The sequence below is a fragment of the Tuber melanosporum genome, assembly GCF_000151645.1.
Source record: "Tuber melanosporum whole genome shotgun sequence assembly, scaffold_268, strain Mel28".
NCBI classification, from domain to species: domain Eukaryota; kingdom Fungi; phylum Ascomycota; class Pezizomycetes; order Pezizales; family Tuberaceae; genus Tuber; species Tuber melanosporum.
In genome coordinates this window covers 58,796-79,501 of record NW_003298939.1, presented here as the reverse complement: position 1 = coordinate 79,501, position 20,706 = coordinate 58,796, and the positions used below count along the sequence as shown (strand labels likewise).

Here is a 20,706-nt window from a genome sequence, read left to right as displayed (position 1 = left end):
TATCTCTGCGGTAACCTTTGCAGAGGCTTGGCTGATTCTAATGGACTGAATTGTGTTGCTTTTTTGGTCATGAGGTATGGGGGAAATCGATAACATAACATTATGACGATGTTGAGGTTCCCCACATCCCACCTCCGATGATCTTCCAAAATCTATATCAAGCACCTATCGTGGATAGGAGAGCCGTGAGCTTTTCGGAAGCGATCTCGTTTGTCAAAGAGATCATACGGAAACGGGACAACAAGCTGTAGTGACCCAATAATGTGCGGGAGAAGGACACATTAAGATCAGAGAATGGCCGAATTTGTAGCTATACCAACTATTACCGAGCATCTTAATCCAATAATGGAAAGAAAAAATAAAAGAAAAACTAATGACCTTCTTGCCTTGCTATTCAATATAGACTGCATAATGTTAGCTCAGGTAGGTTAAAGGCCGACGGCTCCCCCACTGTTTGAGCAGCACTAGGTTTTGCAATCCGTAAGTCAATGAGAGTCAGTGTTCCCAACGGGCCAGGCCACTGGTAGGCCGTCGGCCGGGCCAAGGCAGGCCACTATGAGGAATGGCCTAGGCCGATATAGGACGAATTCCATCAGCCTAAGGAAGCCTATCAGGCTTGGTGGGCGCCTATATGCCGGACCCTTGGCATTGAAAAACTGTTGTCATGGAAACCATGGTGTCAAATTTAGAAAAAGTTTCCCAAATACTTCGCATTTGGTTTCTTTCATTAAATTTTTTCATTGTTTTTTTTTTCTTCCTCCTAGGGAGCTTGTACGAGGTTTAGATTTGGTTCTCTCACGAGAATATGTGTGGCTACCTATAGTTTGCCAGGGGTTTTAACTTGTCCTTTCCACTAGAAATAAATCATTTGGAACAGGAGCTACTACCGGACCGAGTATTAATTCATGGAGAGAATTCGCTGGGCAGGTGAAAGCTTGGGAGAACACAAGTCATGTTGAACAGAAGTTAAAAAAAAGGGAAGCAAACATCTGGCTAAGCAAGCTTCAAAAGGCAGGTAGTACAAAGCCTATACAGCCTATCAGTAGGCCTGGCCAGGCCCGGCTCAGGCACCTCGAGGCCTATAGGTTCCGGCCAGGCTAGATCCTGAGGAATTCTCGTAGGCCAGGCCCGGCTTTCCTTCGGCCTGGCCTACCTGGCCCGTTGGGAACACTGATGACAGTCAAGATACAGAATTACCTTGTTGGTATCATATCATCGAAATTTGTGCCCTCACCCTTCTCTAGATGTCCTACCGGGTGGACTGGTTGCTGTGTAGATGGAAAGAAATGTGCAACTAGCAACATTTTGAGTTTTTAATTCTAAAACATTGTTCCCAGCGCACCCGACAATACTAGGAAGCGAATAGCATTTAAGGTGGGAGACTCAAGAAATTTTCCTTAAACCGAATTGTTGGGGAACAAGCTTATGCTAGTTTCTGAATGAGAGCATGCACCACACCTACGGCCACCCGGCACACTACATCCAAGGGGGAGTGTTCAACTCTTATGCCCAGTAGGGCACCTCAGAGAACTTTCATGGCGCAACCGATCCAACCCGGTTGGCAAGTCCAAATAAATTCAAGCCCCGTGGCGACTCAAGTCAGCCCCTTTTCGATGTTTGATATAATGCAATATCTAGTATTGATTCCATCTGTGGCTCGTACTCGAGAACTATAGAGTAGCCTGGCAGGTAACAGATTATCCCCAATAGACAATGCTTTCTTCCCAGTATCAAATAACAGTCTAGGTGCAACACGCGGATTTTATTTGTACCACAGACTGAGATCTTGTAGCAGTTCCCCCGGCACCTTCTCAGGTGCCTGTAACGTTTAAGCCAAAAAAAAAGGACGCAGCTAATGTTGCTGTCCCACCAGTTCAATTGGTAACTGAACTAGAAGCAATCTCCAGTGGTTGGCTCAAGTCAGCTCTTTTTTTCAACGCATACTGCCCAAACGCCTTTACCAACCCAAGATATTATATCCCTGAAACCAGTGCCTGCAAGTGCCCAGCTTCCATGCCCCAGGTTTTCTCCGACTAATCCGATTCTCGTCGCTTTGGGGTAGAACCGGCACTTCCCTTTAACAATGGAAGACCGAGTGCTAAGTCTCTTGAGTATTTCGCTGGTGAAACTTTCTCTCCATCACCTTTGATCAGAAGCTCCCGATGCGATCTTTGGAAAATGGTTCTGGGCAGCTCTACACCACACAGGATTGGCGATAGATGAAAGGTACCGGCCATGGGTGGGAATCCAAAGTTCTAGCACACGCTCTATAGAACCCTGATAACTACTTACTCGAGTAGTATATGCCCAGTCCTTCGAGTCCTAGATCAATACTAGTGATTATATAACTTGTGTGTTAAAAAGAGCTGTTGCATGATTGAGCACTGAAACCCGGAAATTCGTCCCCAGGAAGCTAACCAATCAAGAGCAAATCCGAGCCCTAGCGGCGACCCTGTGAAGGTCGGAACTTAGCTGTATGCCCTAAAATTCAGGTGCTCCTTCGCCCCTTGCTTGTAACCAAATTAATGCCGGTGTTGGCTGTATGATAATTATTATTATGGCTAGTAATTGGGTTTACAAAAAGGGTTCAAGTGTGATAATATCCTACCTCCCCAACCTCCAATGTTCTTGACAGGCTCGGGCGATATGATATCATAAAGTGGGTTGAATCCCATAAATACAGTATTCCTAATCACACCAAGCGCAAGAGTTGCAGTCACGGGGAAGATTTGCTTCTGGAAGGCATAGTGCCGTATAGTTGAGGACTCCCTATTTCAACTTTGGCCAGAAAAACTGATGATTGACACCGTACTCGTACTGGCGCCAAAGTGTATAGTATCTTGCTACTTCTGCTTAATACACCGCAAGGGAACCGAGCCGTCAGATCCCACTGCACGCCGGGACCGACATTAAGGCGCTTCAAGCAAAAACGCAGATCCATAATACCAATTTTTTCTTTCGGGTTTGCAGGGCCTAAGTTTCCGAATATAAGGCACGCGCTCGAGTACCAGTGTATGTGCCGTTCAGCAAAGCTCTGCGCCGGACGGCCTAACCAAGTGTTCATAAAAACTCTTGGTTCTTCTCCCCCGGGTCCATTGACATAAGCGCTATCAGTGCTGCGCGCAAGGTGTAGAAATGCCTATTCCTCGGATGACTCTTATCCCACCGTACTCTAGAGAAAATGCCGAACCTATCTGTCAAGCGTAGGAACACTCTACGGGATTTTCCAATCTCTCTCCAGAACTTTGTGTACCCAAGCTCAAGTCAAACCACCGAAACAAGATATGATAGGCTGCCGGCAGCAGATGGACCCGGAGAGTGGTACTTTTGCTAGTACCGGCAGTATTAAATTTGGAACGATCCACCTGTGTTCTCCACCCCACATATTCCGACATTCCCACTTCACCGGTCGATGAGCAGGGGCTCAAACTCGAGCACCTATACGTGAGGCGTCTTGACGCCTTTTATCCAGGGGTAAGTTAGGCAAAAGGGACAGATCTCTGTTATTTCATAAAAGATGATCAAAAATTCTATAACGCTTATTGAGCCGTGGTAGATAAGAAAAGGTTTAATACCCACAATACTTGTACGCAAATCTAGAAGCGATAGTGTTAGATTTCATAGAAGAGCAATCAAATATCATTGGTTTACCCGCTCACAGTGAGAAGAGCCCCCGCATAGGACAGTGCAGGCCATGGGTTTCAACAACCCAATCTTCAGCCCTCAGGAAGTGATGCAGATGCCACTACGAGTATATCTCTAGTGTGCTTCAATTTTAGAAATTGAGCCAGATATGATACTGGAATCTGGAGAATCTCAACTTTATAGGCGTTGCAGGGATCTCCCGATCCAGGAACCAGCCCAAACAATCCTGCCAAGGCCACCCTGGTCAACCTTCCATCCCCTAACCCTAGTTTCACACCTCCCTTCTCCCCCGTTCCCAAACTTTCAATCTAACCTCACACCTCCGAGATCCCAAAATATACCGACACATACTACCACAGCTGTGAATCAAACCAGCCTCACTCTCTCCCACCCTACCGGCCAACCATGGCACCACTTTTCCGCCTCCTCCTCCCTGCTCTCCTCCCCTTATTCCCAACCTTAACAACGGCCTGGACCGACCTCTCGGACGAAACCCTTGCCCGACTGCCAAACCCCTCGGACACGGACTTCGATATAACCTCTGGCGCCCTCCTCTCCCCAATTCTAATCCCGCGCGTTCCCGGCACCGAAGGCTCGCTGAAGGTGCTGAGCCACTTCCAAAACTTCTTCGCAACGAAGCTGCCGGACTGGAAGACGTCAACGCAGAACTCGACGGCGACGACTCCCACCTCAAATGGGGCGGAGATACCGTTCGTCAACTTCTATGCCACGCGGGACCCGCCATGGGCTGGCGGGGGGGACGTAGGCCGGTTAGTACTAGTAGCGCACTACGATTCCAAGAGTACCCCGGAGGGCTTCATCGGCGCGACGGATTCGGCGGTGCCATGTGCTGTGCTGATGCACGCGGCACAGGCGGTTGACGAAGCACTGACGAGGAAGTGGGAGGACATGCGGGCGAAGGGACTTGCCGGCGATGGATTGGGAGACGGGGACGGGCACGAGGACGCTTACCGCGGTGTCATGATCCTATTCCTAGACGGGGAGGAGGCATTTCACTCTTGGACTAACGAAGATTCCCTATACGGCGCCAGGTACCCCTTCCCCCCCTCACTCTGTTCGGAATTGAGCTAAAGGAGAGCCCCCAGAAGCCTAGCAAAAACCTGGGAATCCACCCCGCATACTGTCCTTTCCCAACGCAAGAACCACATCTCAAGCATAGACCTCTTCCTCCTCCTCGACCTGCTAGGCTCCAAATCACCCACTATCCCCTCCTACTTCCCCACAACCCACTGGGCCTACACACACATGGCAACGCTGGAATCCCGTCTACGCCGGCAGAACCACTTCCTCTCGCACGAAACCTCGCCCAACCCATGGTTCTTCGAGCCCAAGAAGGGGAAGCGCTTCAACAGCATGATGATTCAGGATGACCATATCCCGTTCCTGGCTAGGGGGGTAGAGGTATTGCACGTCATACCCTCCCCGTTCCCGAGGGTCTGGCATGTCCTGGAGGATGATGGGAAGCATCTAGATATGCCCACCGTTAAGGACTGGGCGAGGCTTACTGCCGCGTTCTTGGCGGGGTGGCTGGGGTTGGAGGGGTTTGTAGAGGCGCCGTTGGAGGTTATACCTGTTGGTGGTCGTGCCGGGGAGGCGGAGGACGTTACGTCTGGGGCTGTCAAGGGACGGGGTGTAAGGTTGAAGACTGAGCTTTAGTAACCATAGCCCCGGGGGCGGGGAGGTGGGGTTTCCGACTGTTTTCTTGTGAGAGGATGACAGAAATAGAGATTCGGTGGCGTAATGTTTCTCATGAAATGAGGAGGTAAAGTCCATCTTGAAGATTGACATGACACAAGACATGAAGGAAGTGCATATCAAGATTCTTGTGCCACCCCCCCTCTTTCACTTTTTTATTTTTTCATTACAGCTCAATTTATACTATCACGACAATGTACCTAATAACACATTCAGTCCCTTTTTTTCTTCTTCCCCATTCAACGTATCCCCCCAACCCGCCCCCCCTTAAGAATCACTTCGTAACAATAGAGATAACATCCTCATCAGCAACTACATGTCCCAACCCAACCCTTTGCGGCACATGCCGAGCGCTAGCGCCCCATACAAGTGCGTACTTGAAGCTCTCCTTGAGACTGCGATGCACCTGATCACAGACGTCCTCCACTGTCGCGCCCTGCCGCACGATCAGGGCTTCGGAGAAGTTGGGCTGCACACCCCTGCGCTTTGTGTAGATGCGCATTAGGTTCAGCTCCTGCCAGGCGCGGTCCACAACGTCGGTGATGCCCAGGTCCAGTTCACAGGACATGACGACGGTGTGGTCCTCGTGCGCGAGTTGGTCGAGGAATTGCATGCTTATGCAATCTATTTTGTTATAGACGTAGAGGCTGTATTAGAGGTGTTAGTTTTGGGAGTAGAAGGGAAAGGGAGGGGGAGAGCACCATTTTATGTAGCGGCGGTGAGGGGCCATGATTACATCTATGAAATCGTCGACAGTTGCTGGATTTGTTAGCTTTTTGACATAAGAGATGGAGGGGGAGCGGTACCATTCTCATCTCGAATTAACACCTCGCAATTGAGCATTTTGTAGTCCCTCAAAATGTTATATATCATCTACAAAACCACCCAATTAGCCCCCCACCCAGCCCATATTCACGAAGAACATATCAGACAACCTTCTCATCCAAATACTTGGGCGTGCTCATAAAACTCAACTTCATCCCACCTGCCTTCTTCGCCTTGAGGTAAATATTCGGTGGCTCCCTATTCAACCTAATACCCACCGCCTCTAACTCCCTCTCCAGCAGCGCCCTCTGTTCCGCCTTCTTCGTAGCGTCCAGCACCATCATTATCAGATCACTAGTCTTCGCAGCCGAGATGACCTGTCTCCCCCTCCCCTTGCCTTCCGCCGCGCCCTCGATAATTCCAGGAAGATCCAGGATCTGTATCTCGGCGCCGCCGTACTCGAGCACGCCGGGGATAGCGGTGAGAGTCGTGAAGGAGTAGGCCGCTACCTCGGACTTGGTCTTTGTGATTTTGGACAAGAGCGTGGATTTCCCGACCGATGGAAAGCCGACGAGGGCGATCCGGGCATCTTGGTGATATCATATCAGTTCAATCGTATATTTATTTGTTTGTTTTCCCTCAGAAGGGTTACTGGAGGGGAAGAGGTGAGTACCGCCGGATTTAGATACGTCGAAACCGGTACCTGCTCCTGCTCCTGCTCCTGGCGCTGGTTCTAATAGCTGCGCACGGAGGCGCGCGAGCTTGCCTTTTAGCAGCCCAAGATGGTATTCTGTTGCTTTGTTCTTTCTATATTGTTAAAAGATGTGCTTTGTCAGTGAAGTAGCAGGTGGTGGGGAAAGTATGCAAGGAAGGAAGAATACTAACTGAGTCCTCCGCATCTCCTCCTCAATTTCCTTGATTTTCTCGCTGACGCCCATGGTTGCTGATTTTTGTTGCTTCCGCTGCTTCCAGAGTTATGTACGGTAGGTGTAGTTGCGGTGTAGTTAAGGTAAGGCTGTTTGTTGTCTACGGCACTAGTACTTGACGGTCGAGTTTAGATGCGGGATAAGGGTTTGGCGGGGCAGGAATTTTGGCCCAAGTATGATATGATACTCTTGTGGTCTGTGCTTCGGTTCTTTCTTGGCGGGGTGGTGGGGTTTCACTTGATTATGATAACTAAGAGAAAGACCCTGGGCTGTGATATTGGTATCATATTACTTGTAGGGAAAAATCAAATCACATCGGTTCTTAAATCCTATCACCCCACTCTTACCGATACGATAATAATATTATAATACCTGCATCTGGTGCACAAAAGAGATCCCAGTATAATTAATTAGATAGGAAGGCCATTGTTTCTAGACAAATCCAACCAACGAGGCACGACTTATATAGAAACACCGCAATCTCAAGAGCCATAGGGAAGAAAAAAATGTAGGATAGGACTGAAGATGCCCAAAGCAAGAGCATAAAAGGCACAAATATAAGAGGGACAACACGGTATATACACCCCCCGATACTTTTTTTTTTGCCACCTATGAACCTCCTCCACTCTCTCCCTCCCTCCTTCCAAACGCTGCTCTAAACTGTCTCCCGTTTTGATAATTTTCTGTATGAACTGTTGAGTTTTCAATTCTCATCATCAACAACAATCACCCATAACTTGCACCGGCTAGTACTACCTCTAGTAATTAAAAAAAAAAAAAAGTGAGCAAAGGGGAGAGGGGCCAGGGGGAAAAAAGCGACTAATAATAAAAATACCAAGTGTTGCAACAGAAGATAAAGCGATAGGAAACAAAAAAAAAAAGCGGAGTCCGAATGCTCCTCTCCCTTCAAAGACGAATTGTTCCCCAATCGATGTAGGATATGGCCGATGTGCCCTCCGTTCCGCTCACCGCGCAATGCCAGTTCCGTTTGTATCCATAGGAGTTATCCCGCCACGCCTCGATGTCCCCAGCCTAGAACCAACAGCGCTGTCCCCACCCAAGGCCATTTCGTCCTCATCAGCACTCTCTTCCTCCCCCTCACTGTCCTCCAACCCTTCCTCCTCGCTACTATATTCAACTTCCTCGTCCATTGTTGCCCCAGACTTTGCCGTTTCATCCAACAAAGATACGTCCTCTGGGCGACTCCTCAACCAACCCATCCTTGGCCCACTACGCGCTCGCTCCGATACACGGAATCCATAGATGCGCATCTCGTATTGCTTCCCTCTTCCTAATCCGGGCGCAAGGTTTGCAGCCAATACTCCGTTGATAGATGGAGCGCTGGCCTGGCTTACACCTTTCTTACCACCCACAGAATTCAGACTGGTGCCAGACAAAACCTCCTTGCGGCCATTGCCAGATGTATCCAACTCTGGGAAAGTCATTAAAAATAGCGAGGCAAATGTAGTTCCGAAATAAGCACCATCAACCGTCTGGAACCGGGAGTTTGGCGGAACGTAGATATCGCAGCACGATGGACAGAAAAGTTTAACCGTCTCTACGCCAGGAGTGTCCGAATATCCACAGGGAAGAACTCGGGCTTGGATGCAGTACACTCGTGGACAAAAACCAAAGTGATTGGCCAAATATTTGTCGTACATCATCTGAATTCCTTGACGGGACGTGATGAATCGCTGATGGATAAGGCCATAAAGAATTTCTGCGGATGATTCGATGACAGATAAATCTGAGGCTACTCGCATATGAGCAGAGCGACGACGGTAGGCACCCCCTTGAGCGCCGGTTTGCTCGGACAGTGATTCGGATGCGGATCCCTGACTGTCGGAGTCATCTTCAGGCTCCACATCGAGTATCATTTCCAAAGCTTCTTTATACCTAATTAAAAAAATAAAATGGTTAACCCGCAATCCTAAAAGAGTGAAAGCATAAACAAGCAAAAAAAGGGACGAAGAAATGTCGTGCTTGTTCAAAAGCAGCCATGATAACGGAATGGAAAAGGGGCATAGCATCGCTCTGTAGCGGGTAAAAAAAGGCAGAAAAAAACAAACGAATAAGTAATCAAGACCACTCACATAGGAACCATCTGGCCAAGGCCAGTCAAATTGAAATCATCCTCAATGAAATCCTCTGTGACCTCAGCAAAGTATTCATGTCCTAGCATGGAACAAAAGTTGCCGATCCAGGACTCTTCCTCCTCCATATCGTCTTCCTCTTCCTCTTCCTCTTCCTCTTCCTCTACTTCCGAAATTTCTTCCTCTTCAGACGCAGATTGGCCCGACGAGTGCGAATGAACCGGAGAGGCTTGAAGAGTGGTAGAGGTAGGATGTTGGGGAGGGGAACGTGTTTGGGCTAGATTCATCGATAGATATGCACACACGTGCGGAGGGAGGTGCATGTCAGCCTGGGTTGAGAAGAGAAAAAAGAATACACTCGGCGGCGGGGAGAGGGGGGGCAAGCCTGGCAAACACAAGCCAGGAAGAAAAGGAGAGGGGCGGATGGATGGACGGATGGACGGAGGGGTAGGCAGCAGTTGTAGAAACACAGCAGAAGCATGACCAAAGGCAACAACAAAAGATGACAGGGGTGGGGGGGGGCTAAGGGCTTGGGGGAAAGGCGCACCGTATCTTCCCGCCAACTCGACGTTCTTCAGTCTTCCACTACCAAGGGCAGCAGAAGAACTATTATCTCCGTCCCTTCTAAAGTAGTCTCTAAACTCGTCTCTCTTCACAATTCCAATTTCCCGGCGCACAAGACCAGTGGGAACTTGACCTCTTCCTTGTTTATCAAGAGCTCCGCTTCTTCGGTAGAGACCAGCGCTTCTTAGGGCCGCAAGATTGTAGAATTCGTCGTTATCCTCTCCGTCTTCCCCAAGTGGATCCGGAATAATGGGTGGGCAAGCGTAAGGTGTTGTAACGGTTGTAGTTGTGGCAGAGGTGGAGGCTGTTGCAACAGCTGATGCGGCTCGTGTGTATGTTCGCGAGTGGTCGTCGCCGTCTTCGGGAACGAGCAGGTCAGAACCAGAGTGTGTTGGATCCTCCGCAACGAAAGCTCCCCCTGTCACAGATGATACAAGTAGTGGCACTTCCGAGCCTTCGACCCTTACAGATCCCACCCGTTCTCTTACAGGGCCCTGTTTGTGGGCCGGAGAAGAGTGCAGATTAGTCGAGTGGCCGAGTAAGTTTGATTGTGATTGTTGGTGTCGTTGTTGCTTCCTGGCCTCCGACTGTGGTGGCGGGGTCGGTGGAGAGTCGGGGGAATCGGGGAGCGGTTGATAGTGGCGAGCGTCCGGGTAGTTTAGGCCCAGCTGCTCTCGATTGTTGTCGGTACTCGTGGGCGGCGGGGTTTGTGGCATTCAGCGAGAGGGAGTTTTTTGGAGGTAAATTGTGACGCTGCTTTCTTCCCTTCTTTCCTTTTTCCACTGAGATAGTCAAAGGTATCGTACAAAAAAACACTATGATATTACAGGAATTCCCCACTACCGATATGTTATCGAACCCTCTTTTCTTGTTCCGCCTGTTTTCTTTTTTTTTTTTCTTCACAACTTTTTGCCGCGATTATCAGTCACTGTCCTAACGGCAGAAGCGACGGAAAGCCCCGACCTTACCAGTCAAGTGAGATCAACCCTCTCCCCTTCACTACCCTTTTTGCAATGAAATCAAAACCAATGCAAGGGAGGTCAACAGATATATGAGGGGGGTAGAAAGACGTGAGTGTTGGAATCAGCAATAGAACGATGGCCTGGACGAATTGACGGGGCGTATTTCTAATGGGAGCGAAGGAGGTGTATGTAAATACTGACGGAACCTGCACGAGAGGGGTGTTGAGTATGGTGGGATATGTGAGCACGGTGTGTGCTACCCTTTTCCCCTCTGGCCTCTTTCCGTCCCTTACTGTCACAAATTAGGAAAAGAAGGATGGAATCAGGGGCGAAAAAGCGGCGCAGAGGTATGGTAATGAGATGGAAGTGAGTGTGCGTGATGACGATAAAATTGATGGGGGGAAGGAAGGGTGGGATAAATTCTACAACAAATACAGTAAGATTGGGAACGAAGGATGGCCTAATACAGCGAGGGAAGTGGAAGAATAAAGGCACAGAAGCACACCCAGATTGAGCGCTGTACAGGACCGGTACCGGTACTGTACAGTACTCGAGTAGAGAGACCTTTGCAGCCACAAAGAGCACCACCGGGCGCCCTGATTGCAGTCTTCCATTACAAGCGCTCGAGTACAGCACGGTACCGGTACCGGTACTCTTGATCTCCCCAGATCAAAGTTTTTCCCCGACCCGCAACCAAGGGCCCAAGTAGTGTTCCCCGATCCAATCTTAACCCTTCCTGTTCCTCCCAACCTTTCCCTGTGCTGGGCCCTGACTGGCTGGGACCCTGTACCGGTAGCTCACAGTGTCGCTAACCCAGATCTCGATACGATCAAGACCCCCACAATAACAAACATGAAGAATTTTGTGATTGGATGGAATAGAGGATCCACATTAAACCACAATACTCGAGTATAACTAAACCTTCAACAATTCACTATTCTCCAATCTATTATCACAGGAAACCGGGTGAAAGAAATAGGTTGAATGCAGCGCTGCCACTACAGTACGATCGTACAATATATTGCCCGCTCATTTCCCCCTGCCGGTCAACAACTCACGGGGTATTAATTATGATTTCTACTCGAGTATGATACAAGTTGCCGTTAGACATTAGCAAGTAGGGTGGGGTTAGATGACTCAACCTGTCCGTGTACTGTACTCACCCATATCCATAGTAGTCTAACTTGTGTCGCTCACATGCTCCCGATCGAGCATCAAGCAACTATCATACCGGTATCATACACGCGATCCACCCATAGCAACCCACCCACGTTGCTACCGGTATGCCACACCTCTCATCGTGAGACACAACACTCACATAAACCCATCACCACCACCGCGAACCAATACACAAACCATGCCCACAAAAGGCCCTCCACGAGCTCCAAAACCACTCTCCAAAACCACCATTACCTCCTCCTCCTCCTCAAAACTCTCTAAAACCCCCTCCAACTGGCCCCCCGAAATAATCTATCTAACCCGTCCCCGCCTCAGCAGATCCCTCCCAGCCGAAGCCCTCACTCACCTCTCCCTGTCCCCCACTAGTCCCCCGTCCATCCCCTCCACCCTGGTCAGAATCCGCAAAATCACTGACCTAGCACATCCAGCATTCGGCCAACTCGGACTCTTCGCCGCGAAAACCCTCCCCGCACGCTCATTCATCTTGGACTACCTAGGCTACGTGCATGACGACAACGACCTAGATGAGTCGTCGGATTACGACCTCTGTCTGGACAAGGAACTACATGTTGGCGTGGACGCGCGCAGCATGGGAAACGAGGGAAGGATGGTTAACGACTATAGGGGGGTTCCAGGGCTTGTGAGGGCTAATGTTGTTTTCGAGACCAGAAGGATCGGCGGTGACAATGAGGGGGAGGTTAGGATGGGGTTGTGGGTTGGGAGTAGAGATGTGAAGAAGGGGGTTGAGCTGTGTGTTAGTTATGGGAAGGGGTTCTGGAAGGAACGGGTAGGGGAAGTGGAGGATTTAAGCTTAAATTACTCGAAAAGATGAGAAGTTATCATACGAAACGAGTAGTATGATACCGATTGTGCTAACGGAGTTGAGTATCAAGTCAGGCTATGGTAGGGCGGGATGGTAATCATCACGTATAATATTATGATACAAAGGTCTTGTTAGGCTCACACCCCATTTCATCGAAACAAGACACAAGGGTATACAGTAATAACCATAAAAACAAAATGGAAAAGCTTGATTGAACCTCACCACCAGGATAAACATATTTCCGAAAGGGAAAGGTTTACCCAGTACAATACCGGTTACCCGGCACTTCCCCATCCCCTCCTTCACTTCCGTTTGTCCGTCCATCCACCCGCCCCCTTGCTTCCCCATAACTTAAGCCAAAAGCACCAAAATCCAACCCATCCCATCCATCAAAGTCACGAAAAGCGCCCCGCCCCAAAAAACCAATACCCACAATCAAACAACCAAACGCCAAAAAAAAAATGGCAACCTTCGCCACAGGTCTCTGGAACTCCATCTTCACACCGGGCACCAACTCCTCTCTTGTGCTAGCAACGCACGCCTCCTTCTTCGCGCTGCAGGTAACCTTCCTCGCGCTCCTGGCCGGCACGCACAGCTACCACTTCATCATCTTGAGCTTCATCTGCGCCGGTCTGTGGATGGGGATAACGTGGTTCATCCGGGAGATTGATATTTTGAAGAAGGAGCAGGAAGAGGTTAAGGAGAGGCTTGGCGTGGATATGCGGCGGAAGGTGAAGGGGGGGGAGTAATGTTTTTGTGTTGTTGGGGATGGTGTTTGCTTGTTTGTTTGTTGGTGTGGTGGCAATAGATTTGTTATCGGGGGTGCGTGTAATGGGGCATAATGTTGGGTGGATTGATTGTTAAAGCGTGGGAATCTACAGTAGACTACATTTCTTCTGGTCCGCAGGTGAATGCCGGTGGTTTGTGTTGCGAGATAATTTTCGTTATTAAACACTATAAGTTTTTCCCAGTTCATATTCCCCAATTTTAATTATTATCTCAACAAAAAGCAACATGGCGCAGCGGAAGCGCGCCGGGCTCATAACCCGGAGGTCGCACGATCGAAACGTGCTGTTGCTAAGTCATCTTTTTTGCGCCTTTGGTGTGGTCGGTGGGTGTTCGAGCCGTTGTGTTGGTACGACTTTTTTTCTCATTATGATACCTGCTTCTATGGGCGGGGTTGAGGGCGGGAACAATCTTCTCGCCTTTGTGTCGGACGAGTGAGTCATGGTTTGTGGTTCGGTTTCGGTTGGTTGGTTGATTACTTTCTGTATATGGGCGCAGTTCTGCGAAAGATGAGAAAATTGATTTTTTATCGCTTTGAGTTGAAGGCACTTTTAGTTTGCATCGTAGCAACAACGGACATCTTGAGAAAAAAGCAAAAATGTTTGTCACAACACTATAGATTCTGTACTAACAACAAATTGCTCCCTCAAAAATATTTGAAAATCTGTATACAGATACACAAGGGAGTAGGCTAATGTTCTAAAAAAAAAAAAAAAAAAAGTCTTTTCTTTTTTTTTTTAATAAAATTTGCAGATTCATCATTATATGTCCATTTCTACTCCGGTTCTAAAATTAAATATATTTCAAACAAATAACAGGGTGCTCTATCAGGTATGATACCACAAGCTCAGAATTATTCAGTGTGATTTGTGGCTGTTGGCAATTTCCACCTTTTCAGGAGAAATACACCCATATTACTATTTAGTACTGTGCTGTACCTATCACTCGGTACGCCTGAAAACCGCCATCTCAAGAATTACGGAAAGACAGTGCTAGGACGTTGAGGGGTGGTGGGGGGGGGAAGGCAGGCAAGTTGTCACTTGTACAAAGCAAGAATATGCAGAAAGTGTCTGTGAATTGTAAAGTTCCCCCCTATCAGCTCACTACTAGTATACCGGTATGACAATTTAACGATGAACTGTACAAAGAACCCTCCACCTATTTCGACACCCTTAGGATGTAGGATTCAAACTGATTATCCATACTTACTAAATGGTGAATCGAAATTGACCCGTGAAGGTGCGCTTTGGCATTCACGAGTTCCAACCCCCATCGTGGTACGCACACGGAAAACCACTAGTAATATTAACATTATTATCAACGGTAGAGTACGATACAGTACTCCTAGGGTCACAAAAGAGGGAGATGGTGCTCCGTCGATAGAAATACTAGTAATACGATTGAATTGAGAAGCAGGACTCGGGTGGGACAGAGGTCATGAGTCCGAGTATGGTAGATCACTAAGATAAAAGGAACCTCTACGCTGCTAGATTAAACCACACCCTTCAATCCCGCCACAAGCTCCCAGCCTTGATCAAATCCGCTGCCTGCAGTGACCACGTTAGCCTCCTCACACACGCTACTCCACCCGACATACACCGAAAACTCACCTTCTCAGCAACAGCATAAATCGTGGACTGCACATGCGCAGCTGGGATCAACGGCTGCACACTAGCATCCACAACCCTCAAATTCTTCACTCCATAAACCCTCAGGTCCTTATCCACGACCCCACCAAGTTCCCTCTTCATCATAGAACATGTGCCCGTCATATGATACATATAGCCAGATCCATCCCTGATCGCCTTCTCGAGCTGCTCGTCCGTGTTCACTTCCGCTCCGGGGAGCACCTCTACGAGTCCCAGCTCTCGCATTTCGTGTGTTGCAATGATCTTGCGAGTGTACCTCAGCGTTTCTATAAAGATTTTGGTATCGAGTGGGTGAGAGAGGTGCCCGGTGTTTATGGCTGGTATTCCGGCGAGGAGGGAAGAGGAGGTTGTTGTGACGGTGCCGCGGCTTAGGGGGTGCATTACCGAGAGGATTGCGCCACCTTCACTAAACCAGAGCATTTCTGTTGCGGCCATTTTGGGGGTAGTCAGGTGGCGGAGGAGGATTTTGAGTTGAGCTTGGTAGCCCTTGGATATGCTCGTGTCCCGGTAGGAGGTCTCACTGGGGGTTTCGAGGAGGCTGTGGAGGTTATCGGAAGTTATGTCTGAGAGGGGGAGCATGGCTATCATGTTTGATGCGCCTCCATTGGTAAAGGGACCTAATTATGGGTTTGGATCATAATTATGAGATTAGGAAAGATTAGCTCAAAAGTGATGAGACGCTTACCATCACGTTTAGCTTTGTATAACTCGTACATTTCGTTGTAGAAGGTTGTATTAGTGGTGAGGTTTGCCGCTGAGAGGGAGACATTTGTCACTGGATAGGTTAAATAGTTAGTTTCTATTTACCTTACAGTCACTCGGCAAAAGCTTTCGTGACACGGAGTTTCCCTTCGACGGAGATCACCATGGCCCAAGGTGGGGAGGGGGTACCGGACCTGACTATTCACAAAGTGTCCGGATGTCTTGGTGCCAAGATGTCCAAATTTATACCAAAAGGCGCCAACCTTGGCATCGAGGCATCCGGATACTTTATGAATTGTCAAGGATTGCGCCATTGGGGCCTGTGTACTGGAGTGGCCCGTTCCGCGGGCAAAGGGAAATTCTGTCTCACGAGTGCTTTTGCCGAGTGGATCCGGGATATCGCACGACACTAACTTTGATAGAAGGTGGCAATATAGACATGACCCTGTAGATTAGCACCCACACCCGGGAGATCAACGACTACCTCGATTCCTAACGATTTGAGAAGACTCGTCGGGCCAATCCCGGAAACTTGAAGGATTTGAGGACTGAAGATCGAACCGGCAGCTAAAACAGCCTCTCTTTTAACCTTGACGTGCTTCTTTGGGGCTCCCACTGAGCTCGAAAACTGCAGGTGCTGTAAGTCACGGCTTCCCCTAGTTACAAACCGGGCAAAGGCTATACCTCTACAGCATCGACTCTAATTCTCTCATCTCCGGAAGTCAACAACTTAGTAACAGTGGTTTCGAGCAGGACATGCAGGTTCGGTCGGTCTCGTGCACCATCGTAATATTCTCGCGAGAAGGAACGGGTTTGCGTATCAGGGTTTGACGAGGATGGCGACCAGAATAATTGGAGAGCACCTCCATTCGCTGGGTCCTGCGAGACGGAGTGTCCGAGGCTTTTCATAGCTCCGATCCAGTTTTCTGACGCGAAGAAGAGTCAATAGTGATCAACGTGATCTCTAGTGTCAAGCGTTCGTACTCAACTGAGGCCAGAGAAAGTTTGGAAAACTCGAATGTATAAACCCCGTGGATCCATGTGCAGACTCGTCATAAGTAATCCCAAACTCCTCCACCAGTTTCTTAGATGGGGCTGTGAAATTTTCAGACTGTATGTGCAGAGATATAAAGTCAGCGCTTGATATAAGGTTTCCTTCCACCATAAAATGACCTGTACCTTTTCGAAGTACTTTGTCAGCGACTTGAAGTTCCATCCTTCATTCCCCAGCTCTTCCCAGGCATCGTAATCCGAGGGGGCTCCCTTTGCGAACTGCATCCCGTTGATAGAAGACGTGCCCCCCAACACCCTCGCCTGTGGCATTATGATTGTTCTATTTCCCAGCGATGCAGTCGGCACAGAGGTAACATTCCAATCATATTTAGTTCCAAAATTCTTGTATCCACGACCCAGATACGGTATTTTGAAATCTTCAGATCCATCATCCCTAGCGGGCGGACCAGCAACAGTTTACTTAGTTATTACTGCATAAGTTAACCCCCTTCTCCCGGAGAAGCCGAACTCACATTGGTCCAGACTCAATCACCAGAACGGTTTCTAAATGCTGTGAATTAGCACTAGGGCAGTAGCTACGCGTTCAACGGATGTACGAGGCAAAGTTAACCTACTAGAGGAATCCTCCGAAAGACGATTGGCAACGGCCAGGCCGCTGGTCCCACCTCCTATAACAACATAATCGTATGCAGCCAAGATTTGATTCTCAGATACGAATCGTGGAACGAACGGTATGGAAGTCACGATAGCTGGGAAAAGGGCTGTTAAAGCACAGAGCGCACCGAATGTTGAGGCCATATTCGCTTTATAATTTCCCCGGCGGCAGCGGTCGTTCGTCTCCAGTTGTGGTTGAATTTGCGGGAGGCGAAGCTGCGTGGACTGTTGAAGAGAGGGAAACCGAGGGCAGGGTGGAAGGATAAAAGAGGATCTCTTGACTCGATTCCGCACAAGGCTTTGTGGAGCGGAATCATGTGAGAGTTTAGGAGCTTTATAGCACAGGAGATGCCAGAGTGGAAAGCGGGAGAATCGTCCTCCGAAGACTCACTCACAATGTACCTCCCTGCCATTTCCATTGTTACTGTTGGCCTGCGAGTCGCGCTCCCTGCTTTGGAACGAATTCCTGATGGCTCACAAGAATTGCACTGGTACGAGTACATCGTACTGGAATTACAAGTACAGTACCCTACCAGTATAATTTGGTTATCTCAGAATACGGTTATCGTTACACAACCACCCAACCAACAAGCGGGAAAAAAAAGAAAGAAAACCCCTATAAGCACCAATTGTCCGATATCAGTGCTTACCGTCATGCCAGGCACGAGTAGGGAAGGTGAAATCTGCATCAATACCGGGGCTGAGGGAGATTTGCAAGAAAGTTGCCCCAAAGGGCCGGGTTCCGACGGTAATTGCCACAGGGCGCAGTTTTTGCCAAGACTTTTTACATTTTCGAGGGAAAGAGTTTCCCTAATGAAGAAGTTCACCCTTACCGGTACTCGTGCGTCTCAGCCAAGAATCGGTTTCCCCGTTTGTGGTAGTGCGTTCGGGCTGGTACAGTACTGTACAGTACAGTACGATACAAGTACTTTTCCACCAAAGAAGTATAGTGGAGAACTTGAAAATCTGTCTTGCTGTTTCTTTATTCACCTGAAGGCAGACTGACCACTGTTCAAAGGTCATTCATTCCTGAGCACACATGAAGGGAAAAAATAGTGTCTTTGATTGATGCAGAAAGGCTCTTTCTGCCGGGCATTATTGAACAGATGAAATGATGGTGAACTTTCTTATATGTTTTGAGGTCACGTACTAGTTGTGTAATATTAGTACACTATACGAGTACTTTGGTGGAAAAGTACCGTCCCACACTCACTACCACAAATGGGGAAACCAATTCTTGGCTGAGATGCACGAGTACTGTACCGTACTCTCCTATTGAACCACACTTTGTTGGACGCCCTAGTGCCATTTCCCGTCCGACCATGCTACTGGTAGGCGGTACAAATGATCAAGTACCGTAATGCCAAAGAGCCTGTTTGCATGATTTCAAATCATGACTATCTCAAGAAACACACGGCGGGCCGAAGGCGCTCTTATAATTACCGGTACCCTCGAAGCACGGAACCGCGTGCCGGTATCAAGGTTAAGTCTGTCGAACCCCATAGTTGGCCCATTTACCTCTACCGATAAAATCGCTCCGGGAGATACTCAAGTATGATATCATATGATACCTGTATCATCCTCCCAGACCTACTCGAGTAATTTCACTCGCACCCTAAGCACTAGGTTAGGGACCCATTAACGAGAACAGGTGGGTATGAATGATATCTATTTGGCTAGTTGGGTTCAGATAACCGTTCCATAACTTCGTGCTGAGTCTTGTACTCGTGCTGTTCTGGAGAACGGTGCACGTTCCTGTGCAATCCCACGACATGGATTACTGGCTGGTTAACCTGAGTTCACTGTCCACTACGGTAACGAGATCGGGGAGCACCTGTCAGCATCCCATCAGGGAGCACTTGTCAGCATTCCGTCGGGGGGCACTTGTCAGCATCCCATCAAGGAGCACTTGTCATCATCCGGCAAAATCCGGTAAAATCCAATGTGAAAATCTCGAGCATCTGGGTTCAGGGGTGAAGCTCCTGGGAAGGATTATTAGCCTTTCCCCAGTGCAGTATGAAGTCAACCGACAACCATGTTGTATCTCATTAACCGGTATTCGAAATCCTATGAACCCGCAATACTATAAGGGCGTGTTTGGCTCATCACCATAATTTGGGATAGTCTTGACTTTACAATTGTGATGTCCAAATCATAATTTCGGATCATGATTCGGAAACAGTTCTCCACCAAATACATTGCAATTCTCAATTTTCCAAATTACAATTGAAGGTTTATGCAAGGAGGGTGGGTAAAGAGGAACTGCGAGTAGGGGATATCAATACGGCAACCCTTTCTATGGTGTGATATACAATCTCAATCTATTTAATAGAGAGCTCTTAGGGTAAAAAATGGTAAAAAATTATTGACCTAAACCTTCAAATAACAATTTCAAATCATGATTCGAGTTCACGGTCGGGCCAAACACCATTACAGTACTAAATTTATGTAGAGACTTTGTGGTGGACGCATCCAGAGTCATTCTAACTATCTTGGCGTGCATATGCCAAGCATTTTACGGTATTATCCAGATGATGATTTGACTCCTAGAACAACTTCAACCTCAATTAACTCCGTGAATACTACTTGTTTTTCAATGTTTTTATTATTATTCTCACAACCTCAGATGTGATTGAATGGACGACCTTAACTTTGTATTGTTTGAGTTTGAGATGGTCCTCACCAAGCTCGAGGTTTATCAGTATGCACCGGTTCATTCACTGATGTCTTGGCCCAGCATCACACAGCTCTTCAGCAAGATCCACCGCAAAGTCAACAACACATCCGGATGTACCGGTACGAGTACTCTACCCGTAAGATCCCATTTCTTGGCATACAGGGGTGCATCCACCGCAAGGTCTCTACCGGTATTTCAGATCATAATTTAGGCCCAAGTGAGATCTGCAATCACAAATTACCCTACTCAAATCACGGCGACCCTAAACCTATCGTGGTCTGACGGTTGGTTGCCCAGGATGAAGTGGAGGGACTACCATACTCAAGTGACCTGGAGGGGCAAGGGCTCCCTTGGTCCGGATTGGCCAAGAAACTATCATATGATAGCTGTGCTGGCGAAGGGAGCCCTATGCCCTATCATCCATCTACTCCTAGTGAAAATCATGACCTTTGTATTATAATATCATACTATCATAGTACAATAAGAGTATGATACAGCAATGTTTCTTTGTATGATACCATTGGCTGTCAATCCCCAATCAATTGACTTAT

At 48.3% G+C, this 20,706-nt stretch overlaps 5 protein-coding genes; 2 read left to right on the top strand and 3 right to left on the bottom strand.

Moving 5' to 3' along the window:
* Positions 1 to 3,960: 3,960 nt before the first annotated feature.
* GSTUM_00001260001 (uncharacterized protein) lies at positions 3,961 to 5,587 on the top strand. XM_002838627.2 has 2 exons: positions 3,961 to 4,697; positions 4,752 to 5,587. The coding sequence occupies exons 1-2, from the start codon at positions 4,051 to 4,053 to the stop codon at positions 5,320 to 5,322; spliced, it is 1,218 nt and encodes a 405-aa protein (XP_002838673.1). The 5' UTR covers positions 3,961 to 4,050; the 3' UTR covers positions 5,323 to 5,587.
* Positions 5,588 to 5,635: 48 nt separating this feature from the next.
* Positions 5,636 to 7,122, bottom strand: GSTUM_00001259001 (uncharacterized protein; the record flags this gene model as incomplete). XM_002838626.2 has 6 exons in its annotated part: positions 7,012 to 7,122; positions 6,800 to 6,933; positions 6,297 to 6,715; positions 6,168 to 6,234; positions 6,063 to 6,120; positions 5,636 to 6,008 (listed from the first exon to the last, which is right to left on the bottom strand). Exons 1-6 carry the CDS (start codon positions 7,062 to 7,064, stop codon positions 5,636 to 5,638), a joined length of 1,104 nt encoding a protein of 367 aa, XP_002838672.1. The 5' UTR covers positions 7,065 to 7,122.
* An 895-nt stretch (positions 7,123 to 8,017) lies between these two features.
* GSTUM_00001258001 (uncharacterized protein) lies at positions 8,018 to 11,031 on the bottom strand (the record flags this gene model as incomplete). XM_002838625.2 has 5 exons in its annotated part: positions 10,678 to 11,031; positions 9,693 to 10,614; positions 9,146 to 9,422; positions 8,893 to 8,948; positions 8,018 to 8,808 (listed from the first exon to the last, which is right to left on the bottom strand). Exons 2-5 carry the CDS (start codon positions 10,423 to 10,425, stop codon positions 8,018 to 8,020), a joined length of 1,857 nt encoding a protein of 618 aa, XP_002838671.1. The 5' UTR covers positions 10,426 to 10,614; positions 10,678 to 11,031.
* A 997-nt stretch (positions 11,032 to 12,028) lies between these two features.
* Positions 12,029 to 13,625, top strand: GSTUM_00001257001 (uncharacterized protein; the record flags this gene model as incomplete). XM_002838624.2 has 1 exon in its annotated part: positions 12,029 to 13,625. The coding sequence occupies one exon, from the start codon at positions 12,029 to 12,031 to the stop codon at positions 12,680 to 12,682; it is 654 nt and encodes a 217-aa protein (XP_002838670.1). The 3' UTR covers positions 12,683 to 13,625.
* A 1,220-nt stretch (positions 13,626 to 14,845) lies between these two features.
* Positions 14,846 to 17,770, bottom strand: GSTUM_00001256001 (uncharacterized protein). XM_002838623.2 has 9 exons: positions 17,439 to 17,770; positions 17,337 to 17,367; positions 16,990 to 17,257; positions 16,795 to 16,921; positions 16,495 to 16,736; positions 16,225 to 16,438; positions 15,794 to 15,883; positions 15,070 to 15,725; positions 14,846 to 15,006 (listed from the first exon to the last, which is right to left on the bottom strand). The coding sequence occupies exons 1-9, from the start codon at positions 17,620 to 17,622 to the stop codon at positions 14,965 to 14,967; spliced, it is 1,854 nt and encodes a 617-aa protein (XP_002838669.1). The 5' UTR covers positions 17,623 to 17,770; the 3' UTR covers positions 14,846 to 14,964.
* Between the last annotated feature and the right edge of the window lie 2,936 nt (positions 17,771 to 20,706).

Coding starts and splice junctions, on each gene's coding strand:
- GSTUM_00001260001 (XM_002838627.2), top strand. CDS start 4,051: ATGGCACCACTTTTCCGCCTCCTCCTCCCTGCTCTCCTCCCCTTATTC. Junction 4,698..4,751: donor GATTCCCTATACGGCGCCAG/GTACCCCTTCCC, acceptor GAGAGCCCCCAG/AAGCCTAGCAAAAACCTGGG.
- GSTUM_00001256001 (XM_002838623.2), bottom strand. CDS start 17,622: ATGGCCTCAACATTCGGTGCGCTCTGTGCTTTAACAGCCCTTTTCCCA. Junction 16,922..16,989: donor TGACAAAGTACTTCGAAAAG/GTACAGGTCATT, acceptor CTGCACATACAG/TCTGAAAATTTCACAGCCCC. Junction 15,884..16,224: donor TATTGCCACCTTCTATCAAA/GTTAGTGTCGTG, acceptor TAACCTATCCAG/TGACAAATGTCTCCCTCTCA.